Raw genomic sequence first — 11,478 nt, 5'->3', positions numbered from 1 at the left:
AAAGTCGCACCGCGTCCTTGAAGAACTATTGTGCCCCTTTTTCTGGTTATAGTGTACCTATTGATCATAGTATTTCAAGCAGGTCTGTAACCGTTAGGAACTTTAGTATCTTCCCTACTTCTAGATGTTTCAATTTGCATCTGGTATTAAATGTTCTCCCAGACGTCTCGACCTACTTTGCACAAGTGCCGGACACTGTCCCAGGACGTGTATAGAGGTTTCGTCCTCCTCCTCACAAAACCTGCAGGCAGTGTCCGTAGATATCCTTAGCTTCCCTAGGTGATAGTTCTGCCGACAATGACCAGTGAGGATTCCCACCATGATTCGGAGGTTCTTTTTGGTGAGGTTTAAGCAATCCTTTGTGCGCATGGGTTCTTGTTATATTTCCCTGAACCGTTCTTCTTCATTTCTTAGATTCATAGCCATGAAACCGTTTCCGATTCCACAGAAGGGTTCTGGCCCGTGTAAAGGCGCCCCTGCTCCCTTCTTGGCTAGTTCATCCGCTGCCTCGTTGCCTTCCAACCCAGCATGGCCTGGAATCCAAAGTATCCAGACCTTGTTGGACGATCCAAGTGTATTCAGTCTCTCAAGACATTCCCATACCAATTTAGAGTTCATCTGGTTGGACCTAAGTGCCTTGATCGCTGCTTGGCTATCGGTGAGAATAGCTATGTTCTGCCCCCCGTAGTTCCTTTGCAGATTAAAGGAGGCACATTTGTCTATGGCGTATATTTCCGCCTGGAATATGCTAGTGTACCCGCCCATTGGCTCAAAGTACATTTTCCTTGGACCAATGACACCGGCACCCGCTCCCTCTGCTGTGAGGGATCCGTCAGTGTACCAAGTAATCAGTTGCTGGTTTAAGCCGTATGTCGCAGCCACGCTCTCCCAGTTTGCCTTGTTACTCCAACGTGATTCAAACTTCTTATCGAAGTGAAACCTCGTTGTCATGGTGTCCCTCGGTATCAGTAATTCGGGATACCGCCTAGAAAGAATATCAATCTTCCTTCGATTTAGGCCTAAAAATTGAAATGGAAGTTCATATTTCTATTTGCGGTGAACATACCTTTGTTGCACAGCAACGAAACTGAACATAATAGTTTCATTGCTTTCCTTGTGTTATCTGTATTACGTAGGAATAAATATTTTGGTCTTTTCATTGTATCGTCGGATACGTATGTAGATGCACGCTTTTCAATTTCCTCTCTCTTGAAAGAGTTTTTCACTGTGTAGTGGAGACAATTCGTGACGACGTGAAAATTTTTGTAGAATTGTAAGCCGGAAAGGATTTAAGCATATTGGACGGATCACCTCGGCAGAGAGAAGAACTCTCGTGACAAAGGCGTTGGTTGTATCCGCGTTATTATTATGTGCCACCATTTTTAAGGTTTTGTGTAAAACAAAACGTTTTTAAAATCGGTTTACTATCTGTATGTCGGTCTGTCCATCACACGCATTTTTATCGGAGACTGTAGCAGCGATTGACACCAAATTTGGTGGAAATGTGAGGCTGTGAACGCTCACGCATACAGTGAGTTATATCCTTTTAGGTCGAACCTAAGGGGGGTTCGGGGTCCCCATACATGCAAAAAGGGGGATGTAAATTTTTTTTCACCAAATATTGTCATGTGGGGAATCAAATGAAAGGTCTCGGTTAGTACTTTCCGAAGTTTTGACATTTGTTGGAAAGGCAGGGTGTGCGGGGGGTTGAAAGTGGTCATTTATTTTATGGGGTCATTTTCAGGAACTGCCCAACCGAAGTATCTGAAAAAAATCTCCTGGCTGCCACTATATGGTGGCTAGGCTCCGAAATACCTTCCATACCGATATCTCTTCAAATAATGTTAATAATAGTATATTACTATAATTTTAGTAATTGGCTGCAGAACCCTCCTCAAGTTCATCCTAGCACCATTTCGCGGCAATGTAGGCTATAATATAGAGCTTGATCCTACCAAGGTTGGTCGAAATCGCACCATTACTAACAACGTTATAATAGGTTAAAATTGTCACTTTTTTGTAAATTCAAGATTTTGAATGTCAATATCATCCAAAAGTGTATATTCTCACATAATATATGCGTATATTACGTGTTACATATTAATGGTACAAATTCAAACTCAAATGTCTTTATAAAAGAAATACACAAATCCGGAAATACACGAGGCCGGAATTATTCGAGAATATTAGGAACAATAAAGCTATACCCAGCCACATTGCCTGTGTGGCTACTAAGGCAGTCCATTTAGAGTTATGTATAGAACATACACAGAATGCCTTTCTGGTGGCAATGACATGAATTTGACGAGGGTTTCGAAGATGCTCCAATAAACCTGACATGAGTCAGAAGTTGATTGCTGGACTCACATAGAATCAGTCACTTTGAATGGTTATTAGAGGTCGTTTTAGTAGACCTGAAGCGACACACCACGGTAATCAATTTCACATCTAGTTTATTTTGTTTATTCCGGTCTTTGAGGTTGGAAAAGTAATATTGAAAAACCCACTATTTTATTCTCTAGGGGGTTACATCCATAATTTACTGTTTTTTATTCTCGCCCATTTCATGATTCAGAGAAACCAAGTATCTTCTCCCATCTCAGCTTATGCGCTAGCAAACAAAAAGTGGCTCCTGATGCCACAGTTGCAAAGAAATATCTGAGTTAAATCAATCCAAAGGGACAAGTCAGAAGGCATACAGATTCAGTGAAAGTCACACGTCGTTCAAGGCTTTGTTCTGTAGTGCTGCTCTTTGGTTTTAAATTTCATAGAATAACCGCCCGATGACAAGGACAGCATGGATTATAAGGATAGTTGTATGTACAGCTGCAGGATGAGAATCATTAGGACAATGGATCAAAAGTAAACATTCCAGCCATCAGAAAAGTAGAGAAAAGAAATGTGGGAAAAACGTCGTCTCCCAGTAGGGTTGCAACAGATTCAGTAAACCAACATTATATACCCTATCAAAATGTATGGATCACAAACGCAGTCAGAAAATACAGCGATAACATCCAGTCAGCAGAATTAGCCCACCACTAAGTAATTGATAGTGCACTCAAAAGTTAGCCATCAGGAAGGGGGATTGCAAGTTTTTCAGGACGGGTGCACGGTTGCCTATTTCACTAACTGTCACCTAGTCGCCTAGCTATCAGATTTAGCAGCCATGCAGCGCTCTAGTCGCGAAGACTTTTGCTGCCTCTGGATGTGCTCGGAGTTCGACAATGCTACCGTGGGCATAGGGGCCACACGATATGATATGTGTTTGAGACACACCATGTTAGCAGAGGAGCAAATGTGTGCTTTGACGTAATTCGACACAGTCACAGAGGAAGGATTAAGAAGAAAAAAAACGAAATATTAAGACAAGTTGCTCAATCACTACGTCCCTTTAGAAGTTGAATCGCTCTCCCGTCGTTCCACTGACAAATGACATAGTTCTGTTATATCTGACATACTAAAATTGAACTAGATTTCTCCAATGTCACTGTTCGCCTGCATTCCATGACGTCATTAGCTGACCATGCGAAGTAAAGAACGTTGCGACTCCCGCACCCAGCAGCGACAACTTCAGGTGGTCTTTGCCGCTTGGAAACGCTACCAACACCGATCGTTTAGATAAAATGCATGTAATTGCAGGTCAGGATAGGCGTGTGCGTCTATTAAAAAAAAGTGAATGTTAATTTTTGTTTTATGTGATAAATGTAATAGATATGCTATATAGGTGAGAAGAATGAAATTGCTGTATACAACCGAATAAATTTCTCCATCAGCTCCGCATAAGTTATTGAAATATTATTGTATATCACAAATCGGCGGATTCTATAAGCACACCTTCAAGGAACACTAACCCAGTACGAGTGGCTCAATCATGGGAAATGAACACAGAAAAGAAGCAGCTGGACAAGTAGTCTGGAGGAATTTTGCTATAAAATACTTGAGAATTTATTTCGTCCAAACAGTTTAGGTGGTAGGAATTTTCTTTTTGATTTTCTTATTTGGTGTTTACATCTGCACTCGTCTTTCACCAGTTTCTCTATGTAAAAAAAAATACATTTACTTATAAATGGAACAATCATGGCTTTATTAGCTAACGTTTTAATTCTTATAGCTTTAACCTCCATTCCAACAACTATGCATTTTACAATATAAAAATCTGTAAACCAAAAAAATCAATTGTGGTCCTATTGGGACTAGTTGGTCGACTTTAATCAATCAATTTGACTGACTGAACAGTAGAGATTTTAGTAAATAAGTTATGCAGATCGTTCAAGGTCTCATTTTTCCTGATGAGGATATTTGCGTTTTATGCATAAATATATAAATAATTTTTATATCCAAAACGTAAGATTTATATTTAATATAAATTTAACGGAGGCCATGGGTCATGTTAGTTTCCTGTCATCCTTCCCTAAGTTACCTGAGAAGTGAGTTATATTGAATTCCATTCCAGCCGATAAAGTTTCAAAGTTAACTTCGCCCGTTATTCATCAATAAATTCAATGTACACATCTTCATTGTCACCGAATGCTTTTCCATTCAAAGGCTCAAGTTCGTCTGCACCATAATTTTTACTGTTCTTGTCAAAAGTGACTTCATTTTGCACAACATCTTTCAGAGCGACTGTTCCAATAGTGATTGGCAATACCACAAAAGGATTTTTACGCCACATATGAAGCACAACTTCAACTTTAATGTCATAACTAATTTGTATTAAACCTAAATTCATATCCTTTGTGGAACTTTGCGTTTTAGGAACGGCGAGGAACTCCTCAAACTTATTGCACCCTTTTCGGACCATATAGGCGCACGATACGCTGACCAACTCTACTATATCAGTTTTACTGCTCTTTCGTTTCCGCTTGTTAGAGTAATATGTGATTATTTTCCGTAAATAGAATCGCACATCTCGGACGTCAAGGTTACTGGCATTGTTAATTTCGGTTCGAACGGGTATAATCTGTCCAGCGATTAATCCGGTTTGAGGCACGCTTGCTTTTAGCTGGAATGGCTTTGATGAGCAACAAAGGCATCCTGGCTCGTACACGGTTTCAACATCTGCACGAAGCTGCAAATAGACAGATAAAATGTCATGATAAGAAACTAATATTATTATATATCTAAATCACCTTGAGAACTGGTGAGTCTTTGTTCAAATCGAATGCGTTTATTATTGCAAACTTTTCGACTGTTGTCAGAATACTTGTGTTTGGACGATCAATCGCTACTTTTGCCAAGTAGCGAATATAACCACAAGTTCCTTCGAAGGATGATGGTAATGTTGGTGACAAATCAAATGAAAATTCATATTTATGAAGGCCCGAACAAAATTCGACTGGAGTAGCTAAAATTAGTCTCCAATGAAATAATCTAGTTTACGTGAATGATTAAAGTCGAACTTACCATCTGGCGAACCCAACAAATAGATGTGTTTTGACATATACTCTTCGCGGCCGGAATGGTCATAATAGGTTGAATGATCTCTTTTGATGCAATTTAATTTACAAGAACAGACAATAGTTCTGTCCCAGAATGTTTTGGCAAATCCTAGAACTTGAATTGAAATACCTAAAACAAAAAAAGGTAGTAGTGAATTTCATTATATTGCATATATCTATCTGTATATGTGAAAATAAACATAATATTATTTTCTAAAGTAATTTGCTCAGTCTTTTTATCAAACTGATTTTAATACAATTCCGAAGTTTTTATTGAATTTGGGTACGAATAACGATAGGGATAATAGTTACCTTTAACTATCGATGAACCAGCTCAAGTATTCTTTATCATTGAATATCTTATGTGCAGCTTTACACGAATGATGAATACTAGGTGGCCCTCTCATTGGTATACTAGGCTTTGCGTTAGGCCTTGATTTTAGGGACCTCATCAAATTTTTATGGTGGGGAGTTGCTGCAAGTGGCAATCGGGGAGGAAAGATCCTCGGCGGATTACAATCATCAAAACGGAAGCTAGACGCTTGAGGTATGTGTGTACATTGTTAAAACTTCAATTGCGTTCTACTTCTTAAAAAGCCATTTACACAAATAATTTGAACTGGAAGGCACTGTATTTATAGCATTTATCCTTATACGCTTCACATCAGGAGTTCCTACAACAGACACAAACAAGTCGGGTCTTGCCGGGCGTTGTCGTGATAAAAAAGAATTTTTTTTCGCCAAATGTGGGCGTTTTTTTTTAATTTCTTCTTTCAGCTGCCCTATTAATGATGCTTAATACTCACCAGTAATTGTTTTACCCTTTTCCAAGTAGTCAATAAGGATAATTCCACGGGCATCCCAAAAAACTCTAGCCATAACCTTACCAGCTGACTTTACGGTCTTCGCCTTCTTTGGAGCTGGTTCACCCGTTCCGATCCTCTGTTTTGACTGTTCCTTCGTCTCAGGAGTGTAGTGGTGTATCCATGTTTCATCCACAGTCACAAACCGACGAAAAAAATCCTCAGGATTCCAACTTATGCGCGTCAAAAGAGCCTCAGAGGTGACCACTCTATTTCGTTTATTCTCAGCTGAGAGCAAACGCGGCACCCATCTTGCTGATAGCTTTCTCATGCCTAATTGTTCATGTATAATTGAAAAAACTGTACTTATTGATATTCCTGTGGCCACAGCTAACTCGCGCACTTTTAATCTTCTATCCTTCAACACCATATCGTGGATTTTACGGATGATTTCGGGAGTAGTCACTTCTACGGGCCTTCCTGAACGTGGTCCGTCACTTGTTGATTTACGACCACGCTTAAATTCATTTACCCAATTATAAACCATTGCTAAGACGGGGGCAGATGTGCCATGAACCGAGTCTAATTCATTTTTTATCTCATATGGAGTTAAGTCCTTTAAATGAAAATGTTTTATTACCGCTCTGAACTCCTTTTTTTCCATTTTTTTAACAAGCAATTTTTTTTTCAATTGATTATAAAAACACTTAAACTCAGATGTTGAAATCTGCAACACGAAATTGCCACCATTTAATGCGCGGCGGGCAGGAACATTCCTAACGCTGTTTTATTGGTGGATTGATTCTCAAGACAGTAATCAAGGGCCGATGTTGGGGTGCGATGGTCTCATAGGGAACGGCATTGCAGTTCGTGACGGTGATAAAATGCCGGCGTCTTTGATTTGCGTTTTACTGTTCCCACTATAAAATATAGGAAGATGAGATAATCGTTTGATGAATCATGTATTTATAAGTTTAAGGTCATGGATGTCCGCAAAATCAATTATACGTTCGCCACCCTCTTTGTCCGCTCCAAACCCCTTTCCCCATGGGACCTATTACCGTCTACCTTTTCACCTACATGACCATTAAGGGCGCCTGCAGTGATGATATAGTCATTAGCGGGCACGTTCCAGGTTTTTGCATCGAGAAGTTGCCAGAAGTCATCTTTCTCGGCACCAGAGCGACATGTCTATGGTGTGTATGCGGTGAAGAAGTCAATAGTGCGACCAGCTGATATAATGGTGAGCTTCATCATCGCTCGACTTCTTTAATGGAAACACGGAAACCCTCAGAGAGTGTGGGCTACTAAAATGAAGAAGTTTATAGCGATTTTACCATGTTCGCGTTATATGTCGCAGCTACTGTCACCAGACCATCGGTTTTCTTGTAGAGCGCAGATATCAATGTGCGTTTTCTGAAGGTATCTTTCGAATTCCTCGGTGTTGCTACCATTTGCATTGCATTTGCTTGGTCGGCATTTGCATTGCATTTGCTTGGTCGGCATATCGCGTGACCTGTCACCAAGAGAGAGATCAGATAGGATTTAGCATGGTAGAATAAGTCCAACTTTAATTCATTTATCTCTTTTTGCGATCTCATCACTTTATTTTTGTTTTACTGAGGATAAAACAAAGTATGTTGCCTCAAACGTCCCCCTTTACTTTATCTATTTGAATAAAAGAGTAGAATATTGAGTCAAACAATTTGCATATGAAGGTAGCATTGGTGCCTTGATGCTGCTCGATTTATTAAAAGCACTAATTCCGCCTTCGCTATTTTGTTTGAAGTCTGTAAATGCGGTTATCTCAACACTAACATTAAGTTAAGATTGAACTTCGGCGCGCTATTCGAAAACTCTAAACTTTCATCGTACATACCTTAACTTACTTTCCACAAGTGCTGGCCATTGTCCCATGACAGTGTACGCAGATATCTCGAGCTTCCCCGGATGGTAGTTTAGCCTACAATGGCCAATGAGTATTTCCTCTATGATTCTAAGAGTGAGAGAGGTGAGATTTAAACAATCCTACGAGCGCTTGAGATCGTATCCCTGAAATTTTCCGTTCCTGGTTAGTTCACCCAGTATATTTCTTGCAACCGTTCCTCTTTATTCAACAGCAACGAATAGCTTTTTGAATGAATAACAGGGTTCTTTTCCGTATGGCGGCGTTCCAGCTCTCTTTGTAGCCAACTCTTCCGCCGTCCCATTGTCTTCTAACCGACTATGGCTTCGAACACAGACGATCCAAGCATTATTGAGCGAGCTAACAGGTTCTCCCAGTTTGTCCTGTTACTCTAACATCTTTCAAATTTCTTATCGAAATGAAACCTCGTTGTCATATTAAACCTTGGTATCAGCAATTCAGCATACCATCTAGAAAGAATATTAATCTTCCTTCGATTTAGACAGCCCTCCGCCTCATTTATACCCCCGGACATTCTAAAGGTTGTCTTCCTTGTCTGCAGCTTTTTGTAAAGACGGAGACAAGTTAATTCCAGAAGAACCTCCAGGGACGCTATTGGGCACATCCTAATTGCTCCAGCGATACATATACAGAGCAGTCTTGAAAATTTGCGTACTCCCTAGATGCTGTGCTTTCTAGACGCTTGATCATATATACTCGATCATCGCCTTATACACCAAAGTGAAGACCTGAGAAGTGTGACGGATCGAAGTGCCAAAGTGTATTGGAGGGTAGACCTGAACAGTCAAAATTTGCCACTTTTCAGAAATGTCATGCAGTAGGGCTACATACAGACGTTATAATGCCTAATAACTAGTTCAGATGATAATTTAATCATCTCACAACCTCCAGGTTCATGGTCTACAATGGTATAGAGAAAAATGTATACATTTCATAATATCCTTCATTTCACAAAGAGGAAGTGAAAGGTAATTTTAGGCCTTATAAATCTCGACCTTTCAGCGATACAACTCTAAACAGTCAGACACATTAATGCCATCATTCACTAAAAGCGGAAGAAAACAAAAACGTACTTCATATTGGAGAGTCAACGATATGATAATGAAGCCCGTGGCAAACACAGCAGTCTTATCAAAAAATTATAAAAACAAGCTTGGAAAAAGGCATACAAACAATCGAACCGAGAAGGATGAAAAATATTAGTAACAACGTAGATATGAATGACAAAAGAGATAAAAATGCGGAAAAGAATCATAGGAGATTAAATAAAAGTGAATTCAAGTTACGGGAGGGAAGGTAAGAGATATGGTAAAATCCATGCTATCATTCTATACCAGCCATTTAGGAAAACTAGAAAAACAGTTATTAGTCATTAAAATGAGGGTGTCTCTCTCCAATGATCTCTTCATGCAGGAAAAGCATCATATTGAAGCCATTTTAACGTCACTCATCATAGTGCTCCGGCTGTTTAAATGGTACAGTCGAAAGTTTAGAATTATGGTATGCCGTAATATGGATGGAGCACTTATAAAGGATTGGTTACCGATAAGGGGTTCAACCCAGTAGAACCCCCTTATAGCAGTATCTCTTCTTGTTGTCGCTCCTGGATTAAATCCGTATAACCCTTTAATCCGTCAACCCTTAGAGAATAAAATGGGACAGCATAATTGTGGGTTCGCTACTATAACTCACTACAAAAGTCCTTTTAGCCTCCGGATATCCATGGACGGCGAAATTGGCAGTGAATAGGTCACACATTGAGAATGGGCAACAGCTTCAGATTTGACTATGCCATGTAATGGAATGCACTACCCCAGGATGGCCGCCGAGTTAGCCACCTTAAAACTACATGGGGCAGGACAGTGGAGGAGCGCAAGTTTTTCCGAAAGCAATGAGGCAATCTGAAGCCTATTGCTGGAAACCAATGGTAATGGCTTGCATATTTGGTTGACATGCTACTCCCCCACATACAGGTTAACCATATATGTGTAGACTTGTCGAACCAATTTTTGAGGAGAATGGATAGTGAGTCAGCTGTGTTTACATACGATGAGCCGGGAGGCACGGGAGTAGCCTTCTGAGGGATTTGCATTATTTTATTGCAATCTTTCGAACAAATATGATATTTTTATTAAAATCAGCAAATTATTTTTTTCTTTATATCTTGATAATCTGCTTTTATTCTGTATATCAATTCGAATCTCTAAAATGTTTTTTTGCCAAATTATTTCGAACTTTGTTACTACAAAAATCTTATCTGGTGCTTCGAAAATGCAAGTCCCCCAAGATTTGCACACATGATGAGCTCAAAACCAGTAAAAATCGAGTTGCTTCTATGAGTAAGCACTAAAAATTGAAAACCAAATTTGGAAGACTTTCAGCCATAATAGTATCTCCATCCGATCCGTTTGAATCTGATTGAATTAAGCGGGGCTTGTTGACTGTGCTTGCTCAAAAAACGAACATCAATTTCTTCAGCTTTCCACCCAAAATTCCACTGATTTCTTCGCACATAAACAAGCTCACCGGACAGGCTGAAATATGACACCAGCCTCTGGGCATTGTGATCGATTAATTGGTAATTAGGTGTGGCAAACAATTTAGCTAGGGATCTTCGCACGTAAACTACCCAACTAGAAGCACAATTAGAACAAATACCAAAGTGTTAGCATTGCCTTACTTACTTCGAATCAATGTGGCCTTGGTACATGAAACTTCGACCCTTCCTGATAACGTCTCCCCACTGCAGTACACCCGGTGGTCGTGCTGGTCAAATTTAACATTGATTACCGGCGGCATTCTTTCGACCCGAAAACTTCTTGAATTTCTTCTATTTTCACTATGTCGTATGCAAAACACTGGCTAGTTTCTTCCAAGACGCGAACTAACGAACTAATCGATTATCGTTTGAGCGTTTCATTGGAAACTGATCGTACTTTTTGGCAGTGCAATTTCACCCCAAAATGTTGGTACGTTTCAGTGCGATAAGGCTTAATCGCTAATTGTAATCTGCTGCCTCGATTAATAACTAATTGTCAAAGCACGAGCACATTAGGAGCGTTCTACCCGAGCACTGTAGGCGGCTGCTGGGTATATCTTATCTGGCAGTTATTATACATTGCTTCACATTTTTTGATACAGTAATTGTCAATAATGGCACTTTAGTTAAGCAACATTTTCCTTCAACAGCATTTTGGTGAAACAATATTTTTAATAATAAATAATAATAATATAAAAACTCAAAAGTTAAATAGTAACCTTTACAACTAACTTAATCTAAGGTTATATATATGTTAATCTAAATCTAATA

At 39.6% G+C, this 11,478-nt stretch overlaps 1 protein-coding gene across 1 annotated transcript; it reads right to left on the bottom strand.

The window, feature by feature from the left end:
* Positions 1-4,087: 4,087 nt before the first annotated feature.
* LOC119660337 (arrestin domain-containing protein 2-like) lies at positions 4,088-11,221 on the bottom strand. The gene is made up of 4 exons (XM_038068822.1): positions 10,853-11,221; positions 5,404-5,568; positions 5,130-5,344; positions 4,088-5,068 (listed from the first exon to the last, which is right to left on the bottom strand). The coding sequence occupies exons 1-4, from the start codon at positions 10,965-10,967 to the stop codon at positions 4,484-4,486; spliced, it is 1,080 nt and encodes a 359-aa protein (XP_037924750.1). The 5' UTR covers positions 10,968-11,221; the 3' UTR covers positions 4,088-4,483.
* Between the last annotated feature and the right edge of the window lie 257 nt (positions 11,222-11,478).

Source organism: Hermetia illucens, chromosome 6 (assembly GCF_905115235.1).
Source record: "Hermetia illucens chromosome 6, iHerIll2.2.curated.20191125, whole genome shotgun sequence".
Classification (NCBI taxonomy): Eukaryota; Metazoa; Arthropoda; class Insecta; order Diptera; family Stratiomyidae; genus Hermetia; species Hermetia illucens.
The sequence above is the reverse complement of the archived record's forward strand: the minus strand, read 5'-3'. Positions and strand labels throughout refer to the sequence as shown.

Coding starts and splice junctions, on each gene's coding strand:
- LOC119660337 (XM_038068822.1), bottom strand. CDS start 10,967: ATGCCGCCGGTAATCAATGTTAAATTTGACCAGCACGACCACCGGGTG. Junction 5,569..10,852: donor CAAGGCCACATTGATTCGAA/GTAAGTAAGGCA, acceptor TTTTTGTTTTAG/GTATTTCAATTCAAGTTCTA. Junction 5,345..5,403: donor TTTGTTGGGTTCGCCAGATG/GTAAGTTCGACT, acceptor GACTAATTTTAG/CTACTCCAGTCGAATTTTGT.